Source organism: Oncorhynchus keta, unplaced genomic scaffold (assembly GCF_023373465.1).
Source record: "Oncorhynchus keta strain PuntledgeMale-10-30-2019 unplaced genomic scaffold, Oket_V2 Un_contig_9668_pilon_pilon, whole genome shotgun sequence".
Lineage (NCBI taxonomy): Eukaryota > Metazoa > Chordata > Actinopteri > Salmoniformes > Salmonidae > Oncorhynchus > Oncorhynchus keta.
Window position 1 is genome coordinate 223418 of NW_026290634.1, and position 11797 is coordinate 235214.

General features: G+C 46.4%; 1 protein-coding gene across 1 annotated transcript in view; it reads right to left on the minus strand.

The window, feature by feature from the left end:
- Window positions 1–11730, minus strand: part of lrguk (leucine-rich repeats and guanylate kinase domain containing) — a 35953-nt gene extending 24223 nt beyond the window's left edge. The window contains exons 1-9 of the mRNA XM_052513070.1: window positions 11412–11730; window positions 11047–11151; window positions 10748–10829; window positions 10409–10509; window positions 9995–10076; window positions 9774–9898; window positions 4088–4231; window positions 1772–1852; window positions 1556–1642 (exon numbers count right to left, since the gene is read on the minus strand). Coding sequence (XP_052369030.1) covers window positions 1556–1642; window positions 1772–1852; window positions 4088–4231; window positions 9774–9898; window positions 9995–10076; window positions 10409–10509; window positions 10748–10829; window positions 11047–11151; window positions 11412–11618 — 1014 coding nt within the window. The 5' untranslated portion in view covers window positions 11619–11730. The remainder of the gene's footprint in view (window positions 1–1555; window positions 1643–1771; window positions 1853–4087; window positions 4232–9773; window positions 9899–9994; window positions 10077–10408; window positions 10510–10747; window positions 10830–11046; window positions 11152–11411) is intronic.
- Window positions 11731–11797: the final 67 nt, after the last annotated feature.

Consider the following 11797-nt stretch of genomic DNA (forward strand, 5'->3'; position numbering starts at 1 on the left):
ACCTGGAGAACACAGGGGGAGACGTTCATATGTAACAATGTTCACAGCAGACACCTGGAGAACACAGGGGGAGACGTTCATATGTAACAATGTTCACAGCAGACACCTGGAGAACACAGGGGGAGACGTTCATATGTCACAATGTTCACAGCAGACACCTGGAGAACACAGGGGGAGAACACAATGTTCACAGCAGACACCTGGAGAACACAGGGGGAGACGTTCATATGTAACAATGTTCACAGCAGACACCTGGAGAACACAGGGGGAGACGTTCATATGTCACAATGTTCACAGCAGACACCTGGAGAACACAGGGGGAGACGTTCATATGTCACAATGTTCACAGCAGACACCTGGAGAACACAGGGGGAGACGTTCATATGTAACAATGTTCACAGCAGACACCTGGAGAACACAGGGGGAGACGTTCATATGTCACAATGTTCACAGCAGACACCTGGAGAACACAGGGGGAGACGTTCATATGTAACAATGTTCACAGCAGACACCTGGAGAACACAGGGGGAGACGTTCATATGTAACAATGTTCACAGCAGACACCTGTTCACAATGCAGAGACACCTGGAGAACACAGGGGGAGACGTTCATATGTAACAATGTTCACAGCAGACACCTGGAGAACACAGGGGGAGACGTTCATATGTAACAATGTTCACAGCAGACACCTGGAGAACACAGGGGGAGACGTTCATATGTCACAATGTTCACAGCAGACACCTGGAGAACACAGGGGGAGACGTTCATATGTAACAATGTTCACAGCAGACACCTGGAGAACACAGGGGGAGACGTTCATATGTAACAATGTTCACAGCAGACACCTGGAGAACACAGGGGGAGACGTTCATATGTAACAATGTTCACAGCAGACACCTGGAGAACACAGGGGGAGACGTTCATATGTCACAATGTTCACAGCAGACACCTGGAGAACACAGGGGGAGACGTTCATATGTCACAATGTTCACAGCAGACACCTGGAGAACACAGGGGGAGACGTTCATATGTCACAATGTTCACAGCAGACACCTGGAGAACACAGGGGGAGACGTTCATATGTAACAATGTTCACAGCAGACACCTGAGAACACAGGGGGAGACGTTCATATGTCACAATGTTCACAGCAGACACCTGGAGAACACAGGGGGAGACGTTCATATGTCACAATGTTCACAGCAGACACCTGGAGAACACAGGGGGAGATGTTCATATGTAACAATGTTCACAGCAGACACCTGGAGAACACAGGGGGAGACGTTCATATGTCACAATGTTCACAGCAGACACCTGGAGAACACAGGGGGAGAAATGCAGGAGAAATGTTATCTTTTCCATCTACGCCCAGCAGATTTTGGACCTACTGTAGGCTAGTATCAATTGTGGTCTACTAACTAGCTGGCTGGCCAGCGCCAGAATACTAGCCAGCCGGCTGGCCAGCGCCAGAATACTAGCCAGCCGGCTGGCCAGCGCCAGTCTACTGGCCTGGCTGGCCAGTGACAGTCTACTAGCCATCTCATACATCCAACCTGCCTTCTCCTCTACTGTGACTTTCTCCTGGTCCAGGCCAGTCAGGTGTTGGAGGAGGAAGATCACTGCCAGTCTGTAGTCCAGTTGCTCCTGGGGTTGAAACAACAGTGAAAGAAGCAGCATGGACATGTCTATTGTCAGTACAGAGGAAGCAGACAGCATTAGGGAGCTAACTTGTTAGTTAGGGATGTGTTCTGGGTGTAGGTGCAGTGCAGCTACCTGGACTAGGTTTCTCTGCAGATTCAGCTCCCGGAGCAGGCACAGGTCATGGATGTGTGTAGCCTCCTTGATTTCACTGATCTGAGAACAATATATCATACAGAAAAAAGATCAGATGCTTGGATCAAGAATAAATCCTTTAAAAACTATTAAAACTAAATGTAATACCACAGCCAATCTATCAGTTGATTCAGTGGAATAGCTTTATCACTCAGCTCCTGGTATACAGTCGCTAGGTGGTTTAGTGATACTGGCCATTGGTACCATGCAGACAGTGGCAGAGACAAGAGCAGGACATTAAGGAATGGACTGTGTCTCACCAGGTTACTCTCCAGTTTGAGAAGAGAGCAGGACATTAAGGAATGGACTGTGTCTCACCAGGTTACTCTCCAGTTTGACAGGAGAGCAGGACATTAAGGAATGGACTGTGTCTCACCAGGTTTCTCTCCAGTTTGAGAAGAGAGCAGGACATTAAGGAATGGACTGTGTCTCACCAGGTTCCTCTCCAGTTTGAGAAGAGAGCAGGACATTAAGGAATGGACTGTGTCTCACCAGGTTCCTCTCCAGTTTGAGAAGAGAGCAGGACATTAAGGAATGGACTGTGTCTCCCCATCCCCAGGTTACTCTCCAGTTTGAGAAGAGAGCAGGACATTAAGGACTGGACTGTGTCTCACCAGGTTCCTCTCCAGTTTGAGAAGAGAGCAGGACATTAAGGAATGGACTCCCCATTTACAAGTCCATGCTAGGTAAAGCCCCGCCTTATCTCAGTTCACTGGTCACGATGGCAACACCCATCCGTAGCACGCGCTCCAGCAGGTGTATCTCACTGATCATCCCTAAAGCCAACACCTCATTTGGCCGTCGTTCCAGTACTCTGCTGCCTGTGACTGGAGAGCAGGACATTAAGGAATGAGACTTTTATCTCCCTCACCAACTTCAAACATCAGTTTCCGAGCAGCTAACATCGCTGCAGCTGTACTAGTCTATAGGTTAGCTCTCCTTTTTCACCTAGAGCATTCCCATTGTTTTTATGGACTGTTTTTATTTATTTACTTTTCTGCTCTTTTTGACATGCCCATCTGATCATTTAGCAGGCCCATCTGCACATTTGATCACTCACAGTGTTAATCTGCAAAATTGTATTACCTACCTCCTCATGCCTTTTGCACACATTGATATAGACTGCCCATTTTTTTCTACTGTGTTATTGAATTCTAATTGTTCACTCCATGTGTAACTCTGTGTTGTCTGTTCACACTGCTATGCTTTATCTTGGCCAGGTCGCAGTTGCAAATGAGAACTTGTTCTCAACTAGCCTACCTGGTTAAATAAAGGTGAAATAAAATAAAAAAAATAAAAAAATCCCCAGGTTACTCTCCAGTTTGAGAAGAGAGCAGGACATTAAGGACTGGACTGTGTCTCACCAGGTTACTCTCCAGTTTGAGAAGAGAGCAGGACATTAAGGACTGGACTGTGTCTCACCAGGTTACTCTCCAGTTTGAGAAGAGAGCAGGACATTAAGGAATGGACTGTGTCTCACCAGGTTCCTCTCCAGTTTGAGAAGAGAGCAGGACATTAAGGAATGGACTGTGTCTCACCAGGTTCCTCTCCAGTTTGACAGGAGAGCAGGACATTAAGGACTGGACTGTGTCTCACCAGGTTACTCTCCAGTTTGAGAAGAGAGCAGGACATTAAGGACTGGACTGTGTCTCACCAGGGTACTCTCCAGTTTGAGAAGAGAGCAGGACATTAAGGAATGGACTGTGTCTCACCAGGGTACTCTCCAGTTTGAGAAGAGAGCAGGACATTAAGGACTGGACTGTGTCTCACCAGGTTTCTCTCCAGTTTGACAGGAGAGCAGGACATTAAGGACTGGACTGTGTCTCCCCAGGTTACTCTCCAGTTTGACAGGAGAGCAGGACATTAAGGAATGGACTGTGTCTCCCCAGGTTACTCTCCAGTTTAACAGGAGAGCAGGACATTAATGAATGGACTGTGTCTCACCAGGTTCCTCTCCAGTTTGACAGGAGAGCAGGACATTAAGGAATTAGGGAGGGTAACCAAGGTTGACAAGAGAGCAGGACATTAAGGAATGGACTGTGTCTCACCAGGTTCCTCTCCAGTTTGACAGGAGAGCAGGACATTAAGGAATTAGGGAGGGTAACCAAGGTCGACAAGAGAGCAGGACATTAAGGACTGGACTGTGTCTCACCAGGTTTCTCTCCAGTTTGACAGGAGAGCAGGACATTAAGGAATTAGGGAGGGTAACCAAGGTCGACAAGAGAGCAGGACATTAAGGAATGGACTGTGTCTCACCAGGTTACTCTCCAGATTGATGGAGCCCAGCAGATGGAGATTCTGCAGGCCTGACAGACTGCTGATGCGGTTCAGAGACAGATCCAGGACCTGCAGGGTTCTCAGAGTCTCCACATTCTCTATCTTCTCAATCTGATTCCCCCTCTGGATAGAGAGGACGTGATACATGACAAACACTGGGAATATGAATACCGTGTGGACAAATACACACACATATTAATGAACTCATACAAGCTCACACACAACTCTCCCTCCTCCTACACAGCCTGTCATGACGTTGCCCTCTTTGGACACAGGGAGTACCACCTCCCTACCTCTGTACCATCTCTCTCTGTCTCCTACAACCAGGCTGCTGTGGTCAGAGAGGTCGTAAATTATTTTTTTGTTGAATTTTTACACCTTTTTCGCCCCAATTTCGTGGTATCCAATTGTTAGTAGCTACTATCTTGTCTCATCGCTACAACTTCCGTACGGGCTCGGGAGAGACGATGGTTGAAAGTCATGCGTCCTCCGATACACAACCCAACCAAGCCGCACTGCTTCTGAACACAGCGCGCATCCAACCCGGAAGCCAGCCGCACCAATGTGTCGGAGGAAACACAGCGCACCTGGCAACCTTGGTTAGCGTACACTGCGCCCGGCCCGCCACAGGAGTCGCTGGTGCGCGATGAGACAAACCCTCCCTAACCTGGCCAAACCCTCCCTAACCTGGCCAAACCCTCCCTAACCTGGACGACGCTAGGCCAATTGTGCGTCGCCCCACGGACCTCCCGGTCGCGGCCGGTTACGACAGAGCCTGGGCGCGAACCCAGAGTCTCTGGTGGTACAGCTGGCGCTGCAGTACAGTGCACTTAACCACTGCGCCACCCGGGAGGCCGGTCGTAAATTCTGAGGGAAGATCCTGCCTCATGGCCAGACAGTATAGAGAGAGTGAGTTTTCATAGAGAGAACAAATGAATTTCTTCTTTCTCACAGAACTGGAGAACCAAACGACATTTATGTTCTGGAGAAGGTATAAAAGATCGGTGAAGAATCCAGCTACGACTGGTCCGTTTTGGACTGTTTAATGAAGGAAACTCCAATTCCCTAAAAAGTTTCACCAAGTCATTGGCACACTCCCAGGGGCACAGACAGGACCTGGCGTCATGAAACAGACTTTTTCTGTGTCCCAAATAAAACCTCCACCTGGGTTTTCTATCACCAGACCGAGCTTACCTCAATTACGAGATGGCTAAAGGTTGCAGACCAGCTTACCACGAGAGGGCCAAGGTTTGAGTAGAGACCTGAGTATGAGCTAAGGTTTGAGTAGATGGCTGAATCTTTTATCCATACCACGTGGTTAAACTCTTAGACTATCGATACCGACAGAATAACAACAAGTCTTTGATAATAATTACTAGTCTGCAGCTAGGAATTCGGTATCATTGAACGCGAAGACCGACAACTGCCGAAACATCCATCTATAACGACATGAATGAATGTCACTTTGAACTATCCATTCTAACCACGACAGAGAGAGGGCGGACAGACTCTCCAACAGAAACTAACTTTTCAACAGAGATCCCGATGAAACACTGAGCGTAAATATATATATTGATTGCAATTGTTCCCGAATGAGTGAGCGTTCATGTGCAAAGGATTAGCATTTCAATTGTTATACTATTCAACTTTGTAGTGTCTCCTCAGCTGACCCCCAACTCCCCTTTGTAGTGTCTCCTCAGCTGTACCCCCACTCCCCTTTGTAGTGTCTCCTCAGCTGACCCCCAACTCCCCTTTGTAGTGTCTCCTCAGCTGTACCCCCACTCCCCTTTGTAGTGTCTCCTCAGCTGACCCCCACTCCCCTTTGTAGTGTCTCCTCAGCTGTACCCCCCACTCCCCTTTGTAGTGTCTCCTCAGCTGTACCCCCACTCCCCTTTGTAGTGTCTCCTCAGCTGTACCCCCACTCCCCTTTGTAGTGTCTCCTCAGCTGTACCCCCACTCCCCTTTGTAGTGTCTCCTCAGCTGACCCCCACTCCCCTTTGTAGTGTCTCCTCAGCTGACCCCCACTCCCCTTTGTAGTGTCTCCTCAGCTGACCCCCACTCCCCTTTGTAGTGTCTCCTCAGCTGTACCCCCACTCCCCTTTGTAGTGTCTCCTCAGCTGTACCCCCACTCCCCTTTGTAGTGTCTCCTCAGCTGACCCCCACTCCCCTTTGTAGTGTCTCCTCAGCTGACCCCCACTCCCCTTTGTAGTGTCTCCTCAGCTGTACCCCCACTCCCCTTTGTAGTGTCTCCTCAGCTGTACCCCCACTTCCCCTTTTGTCTAACAAGCCGCCATGCCAATTTATCCCACTAGGGCACATTCTCCTATCATTTCCTTGTAACCATATCTACTGTTTATTATGCATTTCTGTGAATTACTTAGTTAGTAAATAATTGATTTTAAGACAATTGATGTATGGATGACTCATAGTGAAGACTGGGTTTGTGCAGATAACCAACACTTTACGACGTTTGGAATGAGACTAACGTGAGGTAAATAATATTGAATTAATTAGAAGACTAATTGATATTAAAATATCTGAAAGTTATATTAGGAAAATGACAAGTTTGTAATCTGAATATTTTCCTTGGTGCCCCGACTTCCTAGTTACAGTGCCTTGCGAAAGTATTCGGCCCCCTTAAACTTTGCGACCTTTTGCCACATTTCAGGCTTCAAACATAAAGATATAAAACTGTATTTTTTTGTGAAGAATCAACAAGTGGGACACAATCATGAAGTGGAACGACATTTATTGGATATTTCAAACTTTTTTAACAAATCAAAAACTGAAAAATTGGGCATGCAAAATTATTCAGCCCCTTTACTTTCAGTGCAGCAAACTCTCTCCAGAAGTTCAGTGAGGATCTCTGAATGATCCAATGTTGACCTAAATGACTAATGATGATAAATACAATCCACCTGTGTGTAATCAAGTCTGCGTATAAATGCACCTGCACTGTGATAGTCTCAGAGGTCCGTTAAAAGCGCAGAGAGCATCATGAAGAACAAGGAACACACCAGGCAGGTCCGAGATACTGTTGTGAAGAAGTTTAAAGCCGGATTTGGATACAAAAAGATTTCCCAAGCTTTAAACATCCCAATGAGCACTGTGCAAGCGATAATATTGAAATGGAAGGAGTATCAGACCACTGCAAATCTACCAAGACCTGGCCGTCCCTCTAAACTTTCAGCTCATACAAGGAGAAAACTGATCAGAGATGCAGCCAAGAGGCCCATGATCGTTCTGGATGAACTGCAGAGATCTACAGCTGAGGTGCGAGACTCTGTCCATAGGACAACAATCAGTCGTATATTGCACAAATCTGGCCTTTATGGAAGAGTGGCAAGAAGAAAGCTATTTCTTAAAGATATCCATAAAAAGTGTTGTTTAAAGTTTGCCACAAGCCACCTGGGAGACACACCAAACATGTGGAAGAAGGTGCTCTGGTCAGATGAAACCAAAATTGAGCTTTTTGGCGGCAACAATGCAAAACGTTATGTTTGGCGTAAAAGCAACACAGCTCATCACCCTGAACACACCATCCCCACTGTCAAACATGGTGGTGGCAGAATCATGGTTTGGGCCTGCTTTTCTTCAGCAGGGAATTGATGGGAAGATGGATGGAGCCAAATACAGGACCATTCTGGAAGAAAACCTGATGGAGTCTGCAAAAGACCTGAGACTGGGACGGAGATTTGTCTTCCAACAAGACAATGATCCAAAACTTAAAGCAAAATCTACAATGGAATGGTTCAAAAATAAACATATCCAGGTGTTAGAATGGCCAAGTCAAAGTCCAGACCTGAATCCAATCGAGAATCTGTGGAAAGAACTGAAAACTGCTGTTCACAAATGCTCTCCATCCAACCTCATTGAGCTCGAGCTGTTTTGCAAGGAGGAATGGGAAAAAATGTAAGTCTCTCGATGTGCAAAACTGATACCCCAAGCGACTTACAGCTGTAATCGCAGAAAAAGGTGGCGCTACAAAGTATTAACTTAAGGGGGCTGAATAATTTTGCACGCCCAATTTTTCAGTTTTCGATTTGTTAAAAAAGTTTGAAACATCCAATAAATGTCGTTCCACTTCATGATTGTGTCCCACTTGTTGTTGATTCTTCACAAAAAAACACAGTTTTATATATTTATGTTTGAAGCCTGAAACGTGGCAAAAGGTCGCAAAGTTCAAGGGGGCCGAATACTTTCGCAAGGCACTGTAATTACAGTTACATGATTAATCTGTTTAATCACGTAATAATAATTACAGAGAGTTATTTGACAAATAAGTCTTCAGTTTTAATGATGCCAAAGACACGACAACACACACGCCCATGTCACACGCACACACAGACACATACTCACCCCACCCTCACTATCAAAGTTAACATTGAGTGTTCCCTTCCCCATCTGTAAGGAGTATAAAACTTCTCCCTGAGATGTGTGTATGATTGACAGGCCAGCTCCAACGGTCTGGGTTGACAGGTGAGGAGTGACAGGTGAACAGCTGGCCAGACACTGATGTGGACATGCCAAAAGCACTACAGACCAGCCCTCCTCTCCTCTAGAACCCACAATCCCTCCTGCTCTGTAACGACCCATGCCCACCCCACCTTCCCCCTGCGTGGGCTGTCATTCAGGATCCAGCCCCCACGGCCACCATGTCCTGCCCTCCTCCACTAGCCTTCCTGGCAGAGGGCTGCCGACAGCGGGGGACGGTGACCGCGCGGAGCCCTGGAAGCTCTCGAGGCCACGGTGTGATGGGCTGAGAGAGGAGGCTGGCTGACAGGTAGCACGCTGTTAGGGAGCGGGGCTGGGCAGGAGAGGGCCGAAAGGGAAGGGGGAGGGGAGATGGAGACAGCGGCTGGTTCCCTGGTTGACAGGGATGCTATGGAGGGGTGAGGGAATAAGTGAGGAGAGGAGGGGGGGGGTTGAACAGGGTCGAGGCTTGCTCACACTGCCGGCAGCTGGTCCCAGAGGGGAGGGTGGAAGCGGACAGGGGACATGGCTACATCGTGCTGACGATGAGGAATCACTTTGATAAAGGACACCAGCATCCATCAGAGAGGGAGAGGGAAGGGTCTGGAGGCCCGCTGGCACAGCCATATGGTGGCTCTCACACTGGAGCCCATGTCTGTGTGTCTTTGAAAAGCTGAAGCTCAATTATGTCTGTGGTTTAAATATGAGACAGGAGAGAGGGGGTAGGGGAGAGTTAAAAATACACCACCTGCTGTCATCATGTTTGAAGAGAAATTAGTGCTCAAATATTGTGTGTAGCATAACTGGCACCATACTGGGGGGGATAACCTTTTAGAAAAGCCATGACGTAATGGAAGAATGTAGACACCAGGAAGGGACATCAAGGTGAAAACAGAAAACAACTGATTCACAGGAAAACACTTGTGTCCCAGTCGGTAGACCATATTAAATCAACCACAAGACCAACCACTAACCACAGTACTGATGAGCTTAGAGAACTGCGTCTATACAACCGGATGGGCATATTCATATATGAGCATAACGCATGGTAAAATATTATCTTTAAGAATCAAATTATTCAACAAACACACACGCAGTGTAATTATTCATGTAACATCTCCATATATAAACACACATGAAAAGTGTTAGAAATGGAATAATTCAAGATGCGGGTGGATGAGTTAGGACCAACCAGACAGAGGTCTTTGATTGGCAGGTTGTCCAGGCCACTGATACAGGAGATCTTGTTGTGTGCCAGGCTGAGGTGTGTGAGGCTGGCACAATGCAGCAGACCACCGATCTCACTGAAACAGTTGTCTATCCAGAACGGGCACACGTTAAGAATGGTATACAATGAAGAAGTAGTCTAGATAAGAACTCAACATGTATGTGTGTCTGTGTAAATAAGGATACAGTCCAGATTCAGTTTACTCAAAGACGAGTAGGCTGACAAATGTGTCATCACTGACATCTGGTTATGGGAAAAGTTAACCTCCTGCGGAATACAACAAACGTGAATAATGAATCAAGTGGACCAATCTTTAAATGCTTTTTGCAATGAAGACATATGAAAATAAACAACCAAATGGATGTATAGTATGATACATTCTACTAGTACTGTATAACTCACTGATAAACAATACGAAGAAGTCAACCCTGGTAAGTTCCTTGTCATTCCAGGGTAGGTAATACTTAATAAGCATATGGAAGGACACTACAGTATAAATGGTCTATGATGATTGGAACCCATCTTCTGGGACTAAAGGCTGCAAGAAACCCCAAGCCACAAATCAAGCGTTGTCTTATCCTGTCTGCTGAAGGTCCCACCTTGAGGTTCTTGGGTGGCTGGAATCCAAAGAAGTCTGTGAGTTGGTTGTGGGAGGCATCCAGGATGATGAGATACGGCATGTGGCTGACACAGGATAAATCTACCAGTCAACATACATTAGGTGAGTCAGGAGAGTCGGGCGAGCAGAGGGGGAGACATGGCAACACCTGACACACAACTGTTATTATTCAAACCAGAAGCCTAGACGTTACAAGGGCACCGATGAGAAATGAACCATTGTTTAATTCATTAGGCTAATCAAGCTACATTTTCTATATCAGTAATTAGAATCATAACAAGGCGTACAGTGCATTTGTTAATATGAGACACACACACACCTTTTATTTTGTTGTAAGGAAGTTCTAGCTTTTGAAGGTGGACGTAATTGCAAAGGATGGAGACATTATTCAGATTTCGACCCTGGATGGAGACATATTCCGAAATTGAATTCCACATGACATAGAAAACAAAACAAGTTAAGAAATGCAACAGAAATGGAACGTAAACAGATTTGTTAGATACTCTTCCGTGAAAAGTCTGATGGTAAACAGTTACTCATGTAAAGCATATTATCAGTGATTAATGGGGTTACACTATCAACCTGAAGTGTGTGTGTGTGTGTTGTGTGTGTTCTTACGGGCGCAGAGAGGAACTGGTAGACATGCTCTAGTCCTGTGGCAGAGTGTCCCAGGTTGGATAAACAGCTGGAAACTTCCTCTTCAGTCAACACACCATCGTGTTTCTGTATGAGACATAGCTACATCAAAACATGTTGCAGTACACAATAGAACAAGTCATGCACTGTCAATGCATTGTTTTTATGCACCAAACTTCTGTTATTATGAAACTCCCGAGTAGAAAGAGAGAGAAAGAGAGAAGTTGCTTGCATTCTGAAAGTAATTAACAGAAACAGCGTGTTACTCACCAAGCCTCATGGCCCATCTGACTAAAGCAGTTAGCATCTTTATGAATTTAGCTGTTACCCCAAGCTTCCTCCCTTACCTCCATTGTCTTCTCCTCCTTCTCTTCCTCGGAGGTTGAAAACGTGTCTGCACACGGCTGATGAACCGCAGCAGGAAATGGTTGCGCATCAGTGGTCTCCTGTGTCACTGACTCATGAGGGTAGCAAGTTGGTGACCCAGAGGAATACTGGGGCGATGTTTGCTTCCCGATATCTTGCAAATTGGAAATGGTCGAAGTAGAATACATTTTGGATGAAATTGTTTGGCATGAGAATACTTTGGGGATATTTTCACTGACTAATTAGCCTAGGTAGGCAGCTATTTTGAAAGTTGGCTCAGCTGGAGCAGATAGCGTTCTCTGTTGCTTAGTAACGAAGACGAAGCGTCAGTAGGTGAATTGAACTGTGGGAGATGTCGTTTTTTATT